Raw genomic sequence first — 14915 nt, forward strand, 5'->3', positions numbered from 1 at the left:
CTCCTTAGTTGAAAGGTCAGTAACGAGGGGACTTTAGTTTACAGTGAAAGACAGGAGGTTTAGAAGGGATTTGAGGAATTGTTTTTACCCAGAGGATGCTGGGAATCTGGAATGCACTGCCGGGATAGTAGTTGAGTTAGGAAAATTCACGACCTTTGAAGAGTATGTGGATGTGCAGTTGAAATATCATAATATTCATGGATATGGGCCAAATACTGGAAAGTCAGATCCATGTAGCTTTAGAGTAATTTAGATTCGATGGGCTGAAGACACTGTTCTGTGCTGTATTATTGTATGACTCTATCGATACTCCCTTGCAGATTCCTTACATCCACATCACAACATGCCCTCACACCTATTTTTCTGTCCTCAGCACATTTGGATACATTACACTCTGCCCCCTCCAAGTCACTCATATAAATAGTCAATAATTGCAGCCCTCGGACTGTTCCTTGTGCACTCCACTAGTTGCATCTTTCTGATCTGGAAAAAAAACCCATGAATACTGATTCTCTATCTTCTACATGTTAACCAATTCTCAATCCATGCTAATACATTCCCCCAATACCATGAGCTCCTATCTCGCGCAATGACATTGTTTTTTTTTCTTTTTTTTAAATTTAACCCCCACACTACCACCTAAGTGCAGTAGTGCTTATTTTTTTCCCCAGCACCCATAGTGTGTGTGTGCAGGTGTGAGACACAGTGAAGGACACAAAGTGCACGAATCTTTATTCAAATTCCACCACCAGGAAGATAGGAAAACACCCGAGTGGCCAGTGATAAACACTGCCCTTCACATCAAAGGGCAGTGCTGTGTGATCAAAACAGTGAAGGGGAGGGTAGGGACTAAATCAAAATAGAGTTGAAGGGAGAAATGATGCACTCCACTCCCTGCGGCAATGACATTGTATATGGTACCTTATCAAACATGATTGATTGATTGATTGATTGTTGTCACATGTATCAAGATACACTGAAAAGTGTTGTTTTGTGTGCTATACTGGTAGGTCGTAACATAGCATTAGGGTAGCAGAACAGAGTGCAGCATACAGTGTTACAGCTACAGAGAAGGGACAGAGAGAGACAGAGATCAGAATTAATATTTGAGAGGTCCATTCAAAAGTCTGATAACAGTTGAGAAGAAGGTATTTGTGTTTGAATTCAATCTTTTATGCCTGATTTCTTCCTTAACAATGGATTCTAGCATTTTCCCAATGACAGATGTTAAAGCTAACACACCTTTAATTTCCTGCATGCCTCTCTTCTCAAACAGGGGCATTGCATTAATAGTTTTCCACTGGAACCCTCCAGTGAGATCTGGAATATTGCAACTAATATCTCCATTTCTTTATCTAGGGGCCATTCAGTAACTTCAGGTATTTTAATTTATGGGGACCATAATATTCTGAGTAATAATTTCACTCAGAAGAAGTGCAAGAGGACTGAAGGTGTCAATATTATACCACATGATAGAAACTGAGGAGAGAAACCAGGAAGTTTCAGGACATATAGCCTGACATTAGCAGTGGGAAGGTGGTGTAGATTATTAAAGGCAAATTTTGCATGCTTAACTTGATCAAGGTACTGCAGCAGATACAAAAGGAATATATTGCAAACGCTAGAAATCTGATGTTGTAGCTAATGACTGGGACATTAGGTGAAGGTTGTGGGCCAGCCTGCCAAACAGAAACTTGAGATCACACCTGTTTCCACCAGCTATGCCTCAATGTTATGTAGTCCAGGCAATGGCTTGACAGGAGTATTGTGGTTTCTTCCCCTCTAAGCCAGAAAGACCTGTCTCCAGGAGCTACTGACCAATTAGAGGGCTAGCAGCTCTTCGGTCTTGGTGGCCAATGCCAGAACTGCAGCAGTCCCCAGACTGAAAACAGTGACTGGGGTTCAGCAGTGTCTATTAGCAAGGTATTGAAGGCAGGCAAGTCAGTTGGTTCGGGAAAGTGTATCTTCCAACAGGGGTGGCCCTTACTGCAAGGCTAGCCCTCCATGAGCTGTAAGTAACTCAATCAAAGTGGACAACTCCCTTTCAATCCCATAGGATTGACTTGAATGAGTAACATACCTGTAACGTATCCCCATTTGCTGATGATATAAAGTTAGATAACAGAGTAAACGGTGAGGCTGCAGATGGACATAGATTGTATGATGAATGCACAACAGCATGCCAAATGGAATAAAACATGGCAATGTGCGAAGTCTTGGTTTTAAAAAAATAAGAAAAAACAGAAATCTTTTACCAATAGTAAGAGGCAGGGAAATTTTTCCAATTAAAGGAATCTGGGTGGCCTCATATATCCAATACAGAAGGTTAAGATGCAAGAACAGCAAGGCAGATGGTATGTTAGGTTTTTCTTTGCTAAAGGATTGAATTATAAGAGTCTTCCTACAATTATACAGGGCTTTGGTGAGGCCACATCTGGAGTACTGTGTGCATTTTTAATCTCCTTACGCAAAGAGGGACATATTAGCTTTCGAGAGAGAGCAACAAACACTCACTGGATTGGCCCTATGAATAAGGGGATCATACAGTGAGGGCGAGATTGAGTAAACTAGGCCTGTACTTTCAGGAGTTTAAAAGAATGGGAATTGGAATAATGGAAACATTTAAAGTTCTTAAGGGACTTGACGGGATTTTGCTGAGGAAATATTTCCTTCGGAGAAAGGGAGGACTGCAGATGCTGGAGATTAGAATCGAAAGTGTGGTGCTGGAAAAGCACAGCAGGTCAGGCAGCATCTGAGGAGCAGGAGAATCGACATTTCAGGCAGAAGCCCTTCCTCTTTCCCTCAGTTGATTCATCTAGTACATGGATGACAACTTTAAAATAAGTGGCCAACCAGTTGGGACTGAGACTGTGAAACTTTAGAATACTCTGCTACAGAGAGCTGATGGTGTTCACTTCTGGATTAGATTGAAGACAGAGATCAATCGATCTCTTGGAGTTGTGGAGATTACAAGTTTTGAGGAAGTTAGGATTGTGGAGTTGAGGTGTAAAATCAGCCGTGATCTTGTGGTATAGTCGAGCAGACTTCGAAGGCTGAATGGCCTTATGTTGTTCCTGCACTTATTGGGCTGAATATAGCAATACCATTGAGGTATCTATCATGATGGAGCCTCTTATGATAATTCTGATATCTCACCTTCTATTCTTACCAGGTAGTTTCTTCTGCTCATTGTGTAGTCCTCTTACCTCCCAAGCATTCTTTATTTCTATTGGACAGCTCTACCTGATCCTGCAGATTTGGAGCTATACCTGAGAAGGCAAATAGCAATGCCAGTGAAAAACCAACAATGCCTCCCTTTTGTGCATTAAAGTGAACTTTCCCGAGTACTAGAGTACTGTAAAACAAATTGCATCCAAAAATCAGCCAATAGCCAGAAATAGCAAGCCAGCAATTAACCTGTAATTGTTGTATGATTCCTTAAATGATGCTGGTAAAAGCATTTTCACATCAGATAGCATTATAAAGTGATAATCTATGCCAATCTGTAGCAAGTGAGGTATTTGGCTGATCCAAAATAGAATGTGGATAGTTTAAAACTGAAGCACAATTTTCTGCAGATGTTAACTCCAATGTAGAATGTTAGCGGCATGAGATCCTTACACAAGTGCTAATCATGGGCAGATCTTCTCCAACCAGGAACATGTTTCTCCCACCGAATTCTGGGAGAGTAGTAAGCCACTTAATGCCCAATGTGTGGCCCTAGTTTCAGTTTCTAAGCCAATGGGTTGAATTTTATGTTGGGCCGTGGTGCTACTCTCTTGATTGAAAGTCATGGTTTAAGCTTGTCTTTTCCTGGCTGGCAGGTTCCCCACCCGAGCTCATTTCATGGTCATCAAGCTGTTTACTTTCTCAGAGTCTGACTTTCTGAGGGAGTCACTTCTGGACACCCTGAGAAATTTCAGAACCAACCTGTTTAAGTGCTCCACTGACAGAGTGTGAGCAGTAAAGGTTTATAATCCGTTGGTGGGATTCCCATGAGTACTGTGATGTTGTTAGTATGGTGTTTGTGTTTATTTTGACTGCACACTAACGCCAGTCTTCCATTCAACAGATTACAACAGCAGTGAGCAGAAGCAAGCTTGCAAGAAGCATGAACTGTATGTGAGTTTTCGGGACTTAGGTTGGCAGGTAATCAATGGCATCTTTTTGTGCTTTTTTTTGTGAATGATTCAGAATTTTTTTACAGCAGCAATATCCTAGTCACTTCTTAGTGGTGGCAGGACTAGGGTGATGGACATTTCACAACATACTTCGACTCAATGCTGAATCCACAGGATTGACCTGTGCCTCAGTGATGGAGAATATTCAGATATTGGGCTTGATGTCATGACTTTACCAGAGGTAGAAAAGTGAGGGAAGAACAGAAAATTGTGCATTATGAGGTGTGCAATTTATATCCTTTGATAAATGCTGTCCTGATCCAGATCAAACATGGACAATTAGGGGCTGGAGAGAACAGGCAAAGACCATGGAGGGAGGATGATAAAATCTACAGGAGGTGTGCCAGTAGATCACTGGGAAAGGTTGGCTAATTGTGGTGAGCGATTGCAGGGAAGAATTAGATCAGTGGAGACAGAGAGATCAGATGTTGAGAAGCTTAGGAGATCAGCTGACGGGATCAGAAGATCCTTTGGAGGGGCTTTGGTGCAAGTGATCAGGGGCCCCTGAGTGTTTGCTAAGGAGAGAAGATGCAGATAGAGCTGTCAGAAGTATGTGTGGGAGTATCATGGAGTATTTGTGAAGTGGAATGGAGCAATCAGGTGAGAGGTCTTGCAGGGGTTTTGATTTATTGCTGGGGTGTTTTGGGGGTTAGCTTGAGAGACCTGAAAGAGACAACCCCTCTCCCCTCAGCCCAAAGGCAGTGTTGGGAACCCCTTCCCATCTTATTTTAGCTGCCTTTTCTCGAGCCCTGAGACACTCAGACAATCTTCGCGATGAAGCACTTATGCTCGAAAAATCGATTCTCCTGCTCCTCGGATGCTGCCTGACTGGCTGTGCTTTTCCAGCACTGTACTCTGGACTCTGATCTCCAGTGTCTGCAGTCCTCACTTTCTCACACTCAGACAATTGATATTGAAAGTAAACCACAGCTACAATTTGAGTCTCAGTGAAATGTTTAAATTATGGACTTGTTTAAACTTAGGGAGCAGGGTAGTGTCTGAGTTCCAACCATTAAAACTGAAAATGCAGTTGTTGGGTTCCCAATATCTGAATTTTCAGTTGCCGAAGCCTCTTCATTCGGGCTTATTCTATTTGAGGTTAACCTTCAGCCCAGTGATTCTGTGCATTTTATGTGGAAACGGTTTGATCTGAAAGACAAATTATAAAAAACATTTCAAGTTATGCCCTCCAACAACATAAAACTGGAACCAGTTGACCATTAACATCCATTTCTAATTACAGCTGTACAGCTTAGAGGATCTTTGTCTGAAAGTCCACAAGCCTGCGATGTCACAGGCTTGAATCAGTTAAATAAGTGAAAATGGGTGTGTAATGTGTAATGAGGTCACCTCCAGGCATCATTGCAGCTGGAACCAGGCAGAAGAGCTTAGAACCCAATTTCCTGGCCACCACTTGACCAAATCTGCTGACAATACAGTAACACCAGGCAGAGAATCGCCATTTGAGTCTCTTCACAGATAAAGATTTGCGCAATCTATGTTAAAAACTGATTCTCATCTTTCAACATTTTTCCATATTCAGAGCTCAGTAAGGGCAGATGTCTTTTAAAAATAGTTCAAATACCAGAGGTCCAAAAACATTACAGTCTTTACTGTTGATGCTTACAAACTGTAACAGTTTCAACATAGAGACCCTTCTATCTTTGGGGTGCATTGCTGCTATTGCTTAATCTAGAAGTTACCCACAGAGCAGTTACACTTTCAGGCCTGTATTTCTAGTTGCTTCCCCTATTCCTGCTCCTTGGTCTAAACGTGCTGTACATATTACTTTGGCTATGCAATGTTTTAAGAGCTCCACATTTTCCTCTGATTTGACTGCAATCTCATTCTATTCAACTATTTAAAGGGAAGAGCCTTTGTTTAAATCTGTAGACAGAATTGTTAACTGGACCTTCATTCAGACCTTTAACTCTTCCATGTGTACATCTTTCAGCACTGACCTGGAATTAAAGATTAATCTATTGCATGTTGTGACTAGCAACCCTTTAGGAAATGGATTGGTGTATTTTCTTCAATTTTGGTTTGTTTGGTCTGTAACATATGGAGACTTGGTGGAACCTTCCCCAGGGAGGTGTGAAACTGGCATTCGGCTCCTGAATCCAGCTCTGCTTTGATGAGAAACTTATTAAGGTTAGAATATTCACATGGTGAGCCCTTCATTGGCATGGTAATAAGTATTCATTGCACAGTGTCTGCCGGTGGGAGGACTCTTGAACCTGAAAGACGGTCAGAGGCCTTCTGGTTGTAGTCTGGTTGTAGTCCAAGCTAAACTAGGTGCTGGGTGCTCTTCCATCTGCTTGAAGCTAATACTCAATGTGGTGAGATGGTGGAGTCACTCTATAGGGGTGCCCTTTGATTCTAGCCTTGCGAACAGATGGCAGAGTGTGCAAGTAGGCCCATCACCTTCCAAAACCGGGAGATTCCCAATTGGCACCCCTATTAGTCTCTTAGCAACCCTAATTGTCTGCCTGCCTTGTGTGATTTTGCTGAGCCTTAACTAGCAGCAACTCTTTCCTGAAGCTGGCAGTCAACTACCCTTGAAAATTTTTGGGCCGGTTTTCCTCCATTTCTGATGTTGTTCAAAAATTGAGCCGCAGGAGTTGGGATACCTGGGTTGTGGCTTACTTTCCCTATATTCTGGATTCCAGCAGAAATACGCCCAGGAGAACAGCTCACAATGGAAAATCATTAGTTTCTATCAAAAGAAGGTCAACCCTGTGCAAGAATTGGAAACATTCTTTAAAACTATTCTGACCTTTTCATGTACCCAAGTGAGTCTTTGCAGTTCTGTTCTACTTGTAAATTCACGATCAATGTCAGCACTCTTCCTTTAAGTTAAGTCCACAGGGTGCTCAGGAAGATGGATATGTTAATGTGAGTAATATCAGCGAGCATGTCAATGAATTCCAACTATGAACTTGGTTTCATCGTCAATTTCTGTTGCATGGTACATATTTGTAATATATTCATACCTCTGTGTGTGAAATGCGTCTAAATCATCAACAAGTCTTTTTAATACATGATAACCTCTTCAGGTATAAGTTCTTTCTGAATTTTGAATGTTTTTCACTCATATAATGACATTGGAACACCTAACCACAAGTGAGTGACTGGAAAATGCTTTAGATTTGGCTGCAGTGCAAAACAATGCTGAAATCTCCTAAAGCGGTAGCACAAATTTAGTCAATAAACTCAATCCTTCCTGCCTCTGCTTCCAAACTACTGAACTAAAATGAAGCCTGGGTCTGCTCAAAAAGTTTCATGACAGTTAGTGTTTTTGAAGAATACATTTTCAGGCTATTTTCGGACAAACTATTCAAAATAATGGGGCTGGTGCAAAATGAGAATTATCTTATCAGTTTCGCATTGACCAGTGAAAGCTTTCTGCAATATATTAGCACTTTGTAAAACAGCACACAGGATTATTAATTTGAATTGATTTAATCAAGACTATTGAGGGTATGCCGCACATAAGATGTAGCTAATGGAGTTTTCAGAAAGAATAGATAGTTCTTTTTACATTATTGAGATAACTGGATTATAATTGCCTAATCTGTTTCTAGGATTGGATCATAGCCCCAGAAGGCTATGCAGCTTTCTATTGTGATGGAGAGTGCTCTTTTCCACTCAATGCTCACATGAACGCTACAAACCATGCAATTGTGCAAACACTGGTATGTGCCATAATCTTCTAAATTCATATATATTCATAACTTTTGACTAGATTTTTAAAAATTTGAATATTGAAGGATGAGGAGTGACCTAATAGAAGCTTACAAAATTGTGAGAGGCATGGATAGTTGGAGACTTTTTCTCAGGGTAGAAATGTCAACTACCAATAGGCAAAGGTTTAAGGTAAAAGGGAGAACATTTAAAGGTGATGTGAGAGGCAAGTTGTTTTACACAGAGGGTGGTAAGTGCCTGAATGGGCTGCCTGTAGAAGTGGTGGAGGCAGATACAAAAGCAAAGATTAAGAGCATCTTGCCATATATATGAATAGGTGGGGAATGGAGGGATATGGACTGCATGGAGGCAAAAGGTTTTTAGTTTAGAAAGGCATCATGTGTGGGCGTAGTCTTGGTTGTCCAAAGCGCCTGTTTCTGTGCTGTACTGTTCTTTGTTCTAAATTCATAGTCTCAGATATCAGTCTGTGAAGCTTGTCAGATCTGGTTTCCTTAATTTTCCATGATGCAGATGCAGTTGGAATTTATAACCTTTTTGAGCCAAATTCTCGCAAACCATATTTTATTAAATTGGCTAAAGTTTAATGAATGCATTGTTAGTATGTTGCCAGTGTTATGTTAGAATTGAGCAGCAGTGGTATAGAAGATGGATTGTGTAACTCTTAACTTTTGAATAGTTTTGACCAGCCAATTATCCTTGAAAGTGATAGTTCTTTAGAGAAGCTATTTCAGTCATATATTTACTATGGTACAGTGAAGAGGAATATGCAAATATTAAAATATAATTAAAGAAATTCCAATGCTAGGATAGTTCTATTCTTTATGGTTAGTATATTGTCACAAAAATATCAATACATAAGCAACTCTTGTGTTCTCTTCTCTCTGGTTCAGTGATGGGTCTGTGTTTCTGTTAAAAAATAACAGCATTTTTACAACATAAAATGTTCCATTTTGTACACAGTAACTTTTTTTTAACTAAAATTACAAGGAGGTTAAACTTATTCTAATTGTTTCTTCACTCGAACATTGGACATATTTCCATTATAACAATTTTTGATAAAAGACTCGGAAATTGATGTACACTCAGCAGCTGTGGATGGTTGGATCATATAAATGTAGTGTGATTCCTGTGTTTTTAAAGTGCGATAATCAATTGAGTGTAATTGAGCCCTGAAAGACAATTCATCTGATCCTGAAGATGCCACTGGTTCATCATGATCTCATTAAATGGTGGACCAGGATTTAAGGCTGAGTGAACTCTTATATAATATTCTATTGAGCATTAGATAAGTCAGCAATTTTTTTTCATGAGATTTTGTGATCCACGGGTTTGGCCCAACATGTCTTAATGGCTTATCAATCAATCCATCAGCAAATAGTTCAGGAACTTTTATTTTTCTCGGCCTACACATGTTTGGAACATGTCTGTTTATTTAAGAATATTGTTTCCACTTGCAGGTTCACTTGATGTTCCCTGACAACGTCCCCAAACCTTGCTGTGCGCCAACTAAGCTAAATGCAATCTCTGTGCTGTACTTTGACGACAGTTCAAATGTAATATTAAAGAAATACAGAAACATGGTGGTAAGATCATGTGGTTGCCACTAGCTGGGAATTTCAAAGAGGAAGAGGACCCAATTAAAAATACAATCTTTAAACCATCTTTAAATTTTCACCAAGGGATCCCAAATTGGGTTTGAAGGTGCTTCATGTACAGTGTTATGTATATAGTACTCGTTGTGCTTATAATTTATTTCTTTCAATTTAACTACTTTGCTACATGAAAATTAAAACAGATGTTCTCAGTCCTTTCTGGTAGTGCACAAAAAACAACTGTGGTTGACTAAATATTTATTCAGTAGAGCTGAAAACTGGTACATTTTTAGACAAAGCTTTTCTTTATGAAACAAACATTGCAAAGGTGGTAAATGGTTTATTAACTTATCTGATTTCCTGCTATATATATTTTTTTTATAAACAGAGGAATTTAAAAATATTTTTACACACTTCATCTCTTGCTGAAACTGTGCTATATAAAATATTAGAGATTAAAATGTTGTCTAATTATTGTCCTATCCATCATGTACTGTGTATCTACAAACTTGCTGGCCATTATGAAAAAGTATTTGCAATTCTCCTGATGATTCATTCTTAATTTCAGAACCACACTAACTAGTTACTTGTATCTATTTAGTCCATAAATTCAAAATATTGACATCACGTTGTAGAAACATCTCCCCTTACACTGAAAAAATGTAATGGACAGCTGGATGGACATTGAGGTTTTGTCCCAGGGAGTCACACAGTGGAATATGCATTTCTCCGGACAAACTGTCAGTCTTTGCATTCTATCACTAAGTTTCCTCACTGTGAAAACAGTCATTATGAATAAGCTGAATTCAAAGGTGCGGAATTGATGGTTCAGTGGTACAGAACCTTGGACCTATCCCACCTAGAATACTGTGTTTGGTTTTGGATACCACTTCTCAGGAAGGATATATTAATCCTTGATGGTTCACCAGGAAGTTTACCACAGCTTAACCAGCATAATCCAAGACTTGGGCCAATAATCTTTGTTATAGGCAAGAGAATTATGGCATCAAAGGCAGGCAAATGTGATTGAGGTGTTAAGCAGCTATGGCAGAATAAACACGGGTTGACTGATCTACTCCTGTTCTTGTCTTCCTATGCCCCCAAAACCCAGTTTAACTCATGTTTTCTGGACTCACTGAAACTGCCTGTGTTTTACTTCTTCTGATCTAGTATACTTTCCCAAGGCTGATTAATCACGATAATCATTTTCTAAATCATTTGGTATCAGCCTGAAGCTGTGTGTGAAGTCAAAAACAGCATTTTTGGTCATGATGTACTCTTTTCAAGAAATTGTTACGTGTGCTTTTAAGTTGACTTTGAACCTGGATTCTGGAAACTTTCCAACATAAAATACTCATTAGCTGAGATAAAAGAGATCTGTGCAGCCCTGAGCCTAGCAAATCGGTGAAAAGTAGGGTATAAACAAAAGATGCGGATCTTATATTCTCTTCTGGTCTTACAGATGTTATTGTTTTAAATAAATGAGATAATGTAAAGCTCAGTGTGTTTCTTTAAGAGCATCTATTCCAGCTATTCAATCACTGACAGTAGGGTGACTAGTATGTAATCTAAATGATGCCATTAAAGGGGGGTAATTGGAGAAACATGGGCTGAAGCAACTACCCAAGCCTTTAATACAGTGGAATGTAAGTTAAGCAACCATCCACAGTCTCTCCTTTTAATCGAGACTAAATTCTTCACTTCAGCTATGCTGCTGTGAGGAGATGCCACCTTGCAAGTAAGATTAGAGTTAATGTCACTGCTGTCTCATTAGAGAGAGAGGTTTGGTGATGAGTTCAACCCAAGGGTCACCATGCCGCAGGTGAGGGGAGATCTTGAGAAGGTGGGATTTTCATGGTAACCCTCAGCCAGTGCAGGGATCGATGATTTAGTGTTAGAGAACCCTGGTGCAGGAATTGAACTTGCACTGTTAATATCGCTCACCAGACATCCAAACAACTGAGCTAACCAACCCCAATGCAAGTAAAGAACATCATGACTTCAACAACCTTTCACGCTTCTGACTCCTGTGGTGCACAAAGAGGCCTTTAGCCTGTTGTATCTGTGCTGGATCTTTGGAAGGGTATTACGATTGGGATTACTGACATTGCCAAACTAAAATTCCCTTTGTCTTGCAAATGTTTTCCTTTCAAATGTATTTATCAAAATACCTTTAGGAAGTTAATATTGAGTCTGCTTCTATCATCTTTTCAAGCAGTACATTCAGAGTACATTAACTTGTTGCATAAAAATAGGAACCATTCTCCCCTTTACCCAATTATTTTTGCCAAACTTTTGTTTAACTTGGTGTCTTTTCATAATTGATTCTTCATGTAGTTTTATCTTCATGTACTCTTATTAAAATCTGTTAAGCTTAACTGTTTTTGTTAAATCTCCCTTTAACTTCCAAATTTTGAGATCTATTTAACTGAAGTCAGTATGTTTTAATAAAACCTTCAGTAGGATTGTCTTTTCACATTATTGAATTTGTATTCCTGTATTCATGCAGCACAGCTAATTTTCAACATGAATTCTCAGATTATTTGGCACCGTTCATGAACATAAAAGTTATTTTAATTTACCTATATGCATAATTTATATTGAAAAGGAATCAGAAAATTGTTCTTCATAGTTGATTTTAATATTTCAGACTGGTAGTACACTTCCTGAGTTATCTTTTTGTGTGTGTTGGGACTTTACGTGTGGAATAATTGGTATAAGTACAACTTCCAGAACAATGCAAGAATTGTGAAATTTGGTAGATGATCAGATTGGTTCATATTCTGTACTGATAAGACATACAAGCTATACTGCTTGAAATGGCTTGTTTACACAGACATATAGCATTGAATTTTTAATATTCAGAGATAAAGAATAAAATAAAGGTTTGGTTTAATTTGGTACCTCTCATGACCTCAGGACATCTCAAGATAATGGTGTACTTTTGCAGTATAGTTACTGTTACAGTAGATAGCTGATGGCAGCAAACTCTTACATACAGCAATTTGATAATGACCACGAAATGGGTTTTTAGACAATGCTTGAGGGATGTATATTGGCCAAGACACTGGACATAGTTCCTCACCTGTTGTTTGAAATAATACCAATTCAGCTTTTATGGCTTTTTACATTTATCTTTTCACATGAAAGAAGGCACCTCTGACAGTGCTGCTCTGGAACATTGGCAGAGATTTTGTGTGCAAGTCTGTGGAGTGGGACTTTGACTCCACATCATTCTTCTGACTCTGAGGCACGTCCTTAGTTCCACCTCTCACAGACAGTACTGGATGTAAAGTTTTAATGATTTTACGGCCCTGCTTGAAAGAGTCCTTCACAGATATTGAGGAACAATTTTTCTCATTGGTTATGTTTATTTTTCATATCAGGGAACATTTAAATTTGTAATATTAACGTTGTCTATTTTAGCAGCATCTTTGTCCAAAATGGCAATTAAATAATGAAAGACTTTGGAGCTCTGTTTTGTATGAAAGTCACATACCAGTATTGTATGTATGTATGTATGTTATACAGGAATATATTTTCTGGAATAAAAATGTCAAAGTGTCAACAGTTGAACTGTGATTTTTTTTTTCTGTTCGACCAATAGGGTTCTGCAGTGACAACCTTTGTTCTTTATCAATAACTCATCCTTGATGACAAAGTTAGACAGCTGTAAGGCAGTTATGGGTTTCTAATGATACTCTAGACTGCAGGCCTGAAACTTGTGCCACTTATGACCTCATTTCCACTTAATAACACATGTACACACATATGCTTTCTATAATATGTCTCATCACAGTCTTATTGGAAGGCTTTGAAAGTTCAGTTTAATTTTTCTGTCTTATTTAGGTCTGTGCAGGTTTTGCTGTCATGAGGCAAAACATTTTCTATTCTTCACTGAAATCAAATATATTTACCAAGAAATACCATCTAAAAGGTCACTGTTTTCACTCAAAGGGTGTGGGTTTTAAATATGTCCAATGGTGTGGAGAAGTTAACACACATGTTAAATATTCATGGGATGATTTCATGAATCATATCCAGAAGTTGCTGGAAAAGCTCAGCACATCTGACAGCATCTGTGATGAGAAATCAGAGTTAATGTTTCAGGTCCGGTCACCCTTCATCAAAACTGGTCTGAGGATGAGTCGTTGGACCTAAAACTTTAACTCTGATTTCTCTGCACAGGTGCAGCCAGACCTGCTGAGCTTTTCCAGCAACTTCAGTTTTTGTTTCTGATTTACAGCATCTGCAATTCTTTGGGTTTCCATCAACCATCAACTTTACGAAAATAGGAGAATCACGACACTGTTTCACTCATTTTTCTCACTTTCGTACTGAAAGCATAGTTGGGACATGTGGTTACTGGAAATAAAATATTGCTGCCAATGCTGTTTGTTATATAAGGTTGTAAGAGTCTGAATGAGTTAATACTGCATGAGGAGTGCCTTAATTGCCTTCATTAAGATAAAGTCAAACAGGCTTGTTGAGAGAACAGCTTTGGATCTTGAAAGAATAGGACCTATCATTCAGGTCCCTCAAATACTTTCTGGAACAATATCTATCAGATCAATGTAACATATACGAACTTGAAATCATGCATTAAACTAAATCTGACAGGCAAGCTGCTTCTTGTTAGAGGGCAGCTACTTTCTACTCTAAAAAACCATGCCATGAAGCCCTGTAGATGGCAACCCTTAAAGAGGATGCTGGCTGTAAATCTCATACAACATGGTGATCAGCAGTAAGGATTGTACATACAACACGGTAATCAGCAGTAAGGATTGTACATACAACATGGTAATCAGCAGTAAGGATTGTACATACAACATGGTAATCAGCAGTAAGGATTGCACAGACAACATGGTTAACAGCAGTAAGGATTGTACATACAACATGGTGAACAGTAGTAATGTTTACGCATACAACATGATGAACAGCAGGAAGGATTGCGCATACAACATGGTGAACAGCAGTAAGATTGCACATGCAACATGGTAATCAGCAGTAAGGATTGCACATACAGCATGGTGAACCTCAGTAAGGATTGCACATGTAACATTGTGAACAGCAGTAAGGAATATGTGTACACGATGGTGAAGAGAAGTAAGATTGCACATACAACATGGTGTACAGCAGTAAGGATTGCACACACAACATGGTGGTCAGCAGTAAGGATTGCACAGACAACATTGTGAACAGCAGTAAAGATTGCACATACAACATGTTGAAGAGCAGTAAGGATTGCAGAGACAACATGGTAAACAGCAGTAAGGATTGCAAATACAACATGGTGATCAGCAGTAAGGATTGCACAGACAACATGGTGATCAGCAGTAAGGATTGCACATACAACATGGTTAACAGCAGTAAGGATTGCACAGACAACATGGTGATCAGCAGTAAGGATTGCACATACAACATGGTGATCAGATGT

At 39.2% G+C, this 14915-nt stretch overlaps 1 protein-coding gene across 1 annotated transcript in view; it reads left to right on the plus strand.

Moving 5' to 3' along the window:
• Positions 1-13039, plus strand: part of bmp5 (bone morphogenetic protein 5) — a 177968-nt gene extending 164929 nt beyond the window's left edge. Inside the window, exons 5-7 of the mRNA XM_043687437.1 lie at positions 4073-4149; positions 7766-7876; positions 9344-13039. Coding sequence (XP_043543372.1) covers positions 4073-4149; positions 7766-7876; positions 9344-9493 — 338 coding nt within the window. The 3' untranslated portion in view covers positions 9494-13039. The remainder of the gene's footprint in view (positions 1-4072; positions 4150-7765; positions 7877-9343) is intronic.
• The last annotated feature ends 1876 nt before the right edge of the window (positions 13040-14915 follow it).

The sequence above is a fragment of the Chiloscyllium plagiosum genome, chromosome 3 (genome assembly GCF_004010195.1).
Source record: "Chiloscyllium plagiosum isolate BGI_BamShark_2017 chromosome 3, ASM401019v2, whole genome shotgun sequence".
NCBI classification, from domain to species: domain Eukaryota; kingdom Metazoa; phylum Chordata; class Chondrichthyes; order Orectolobiformes; family Hemiscylliidae; genus Chiloscyllium; species Chiloscyllium plagiosum.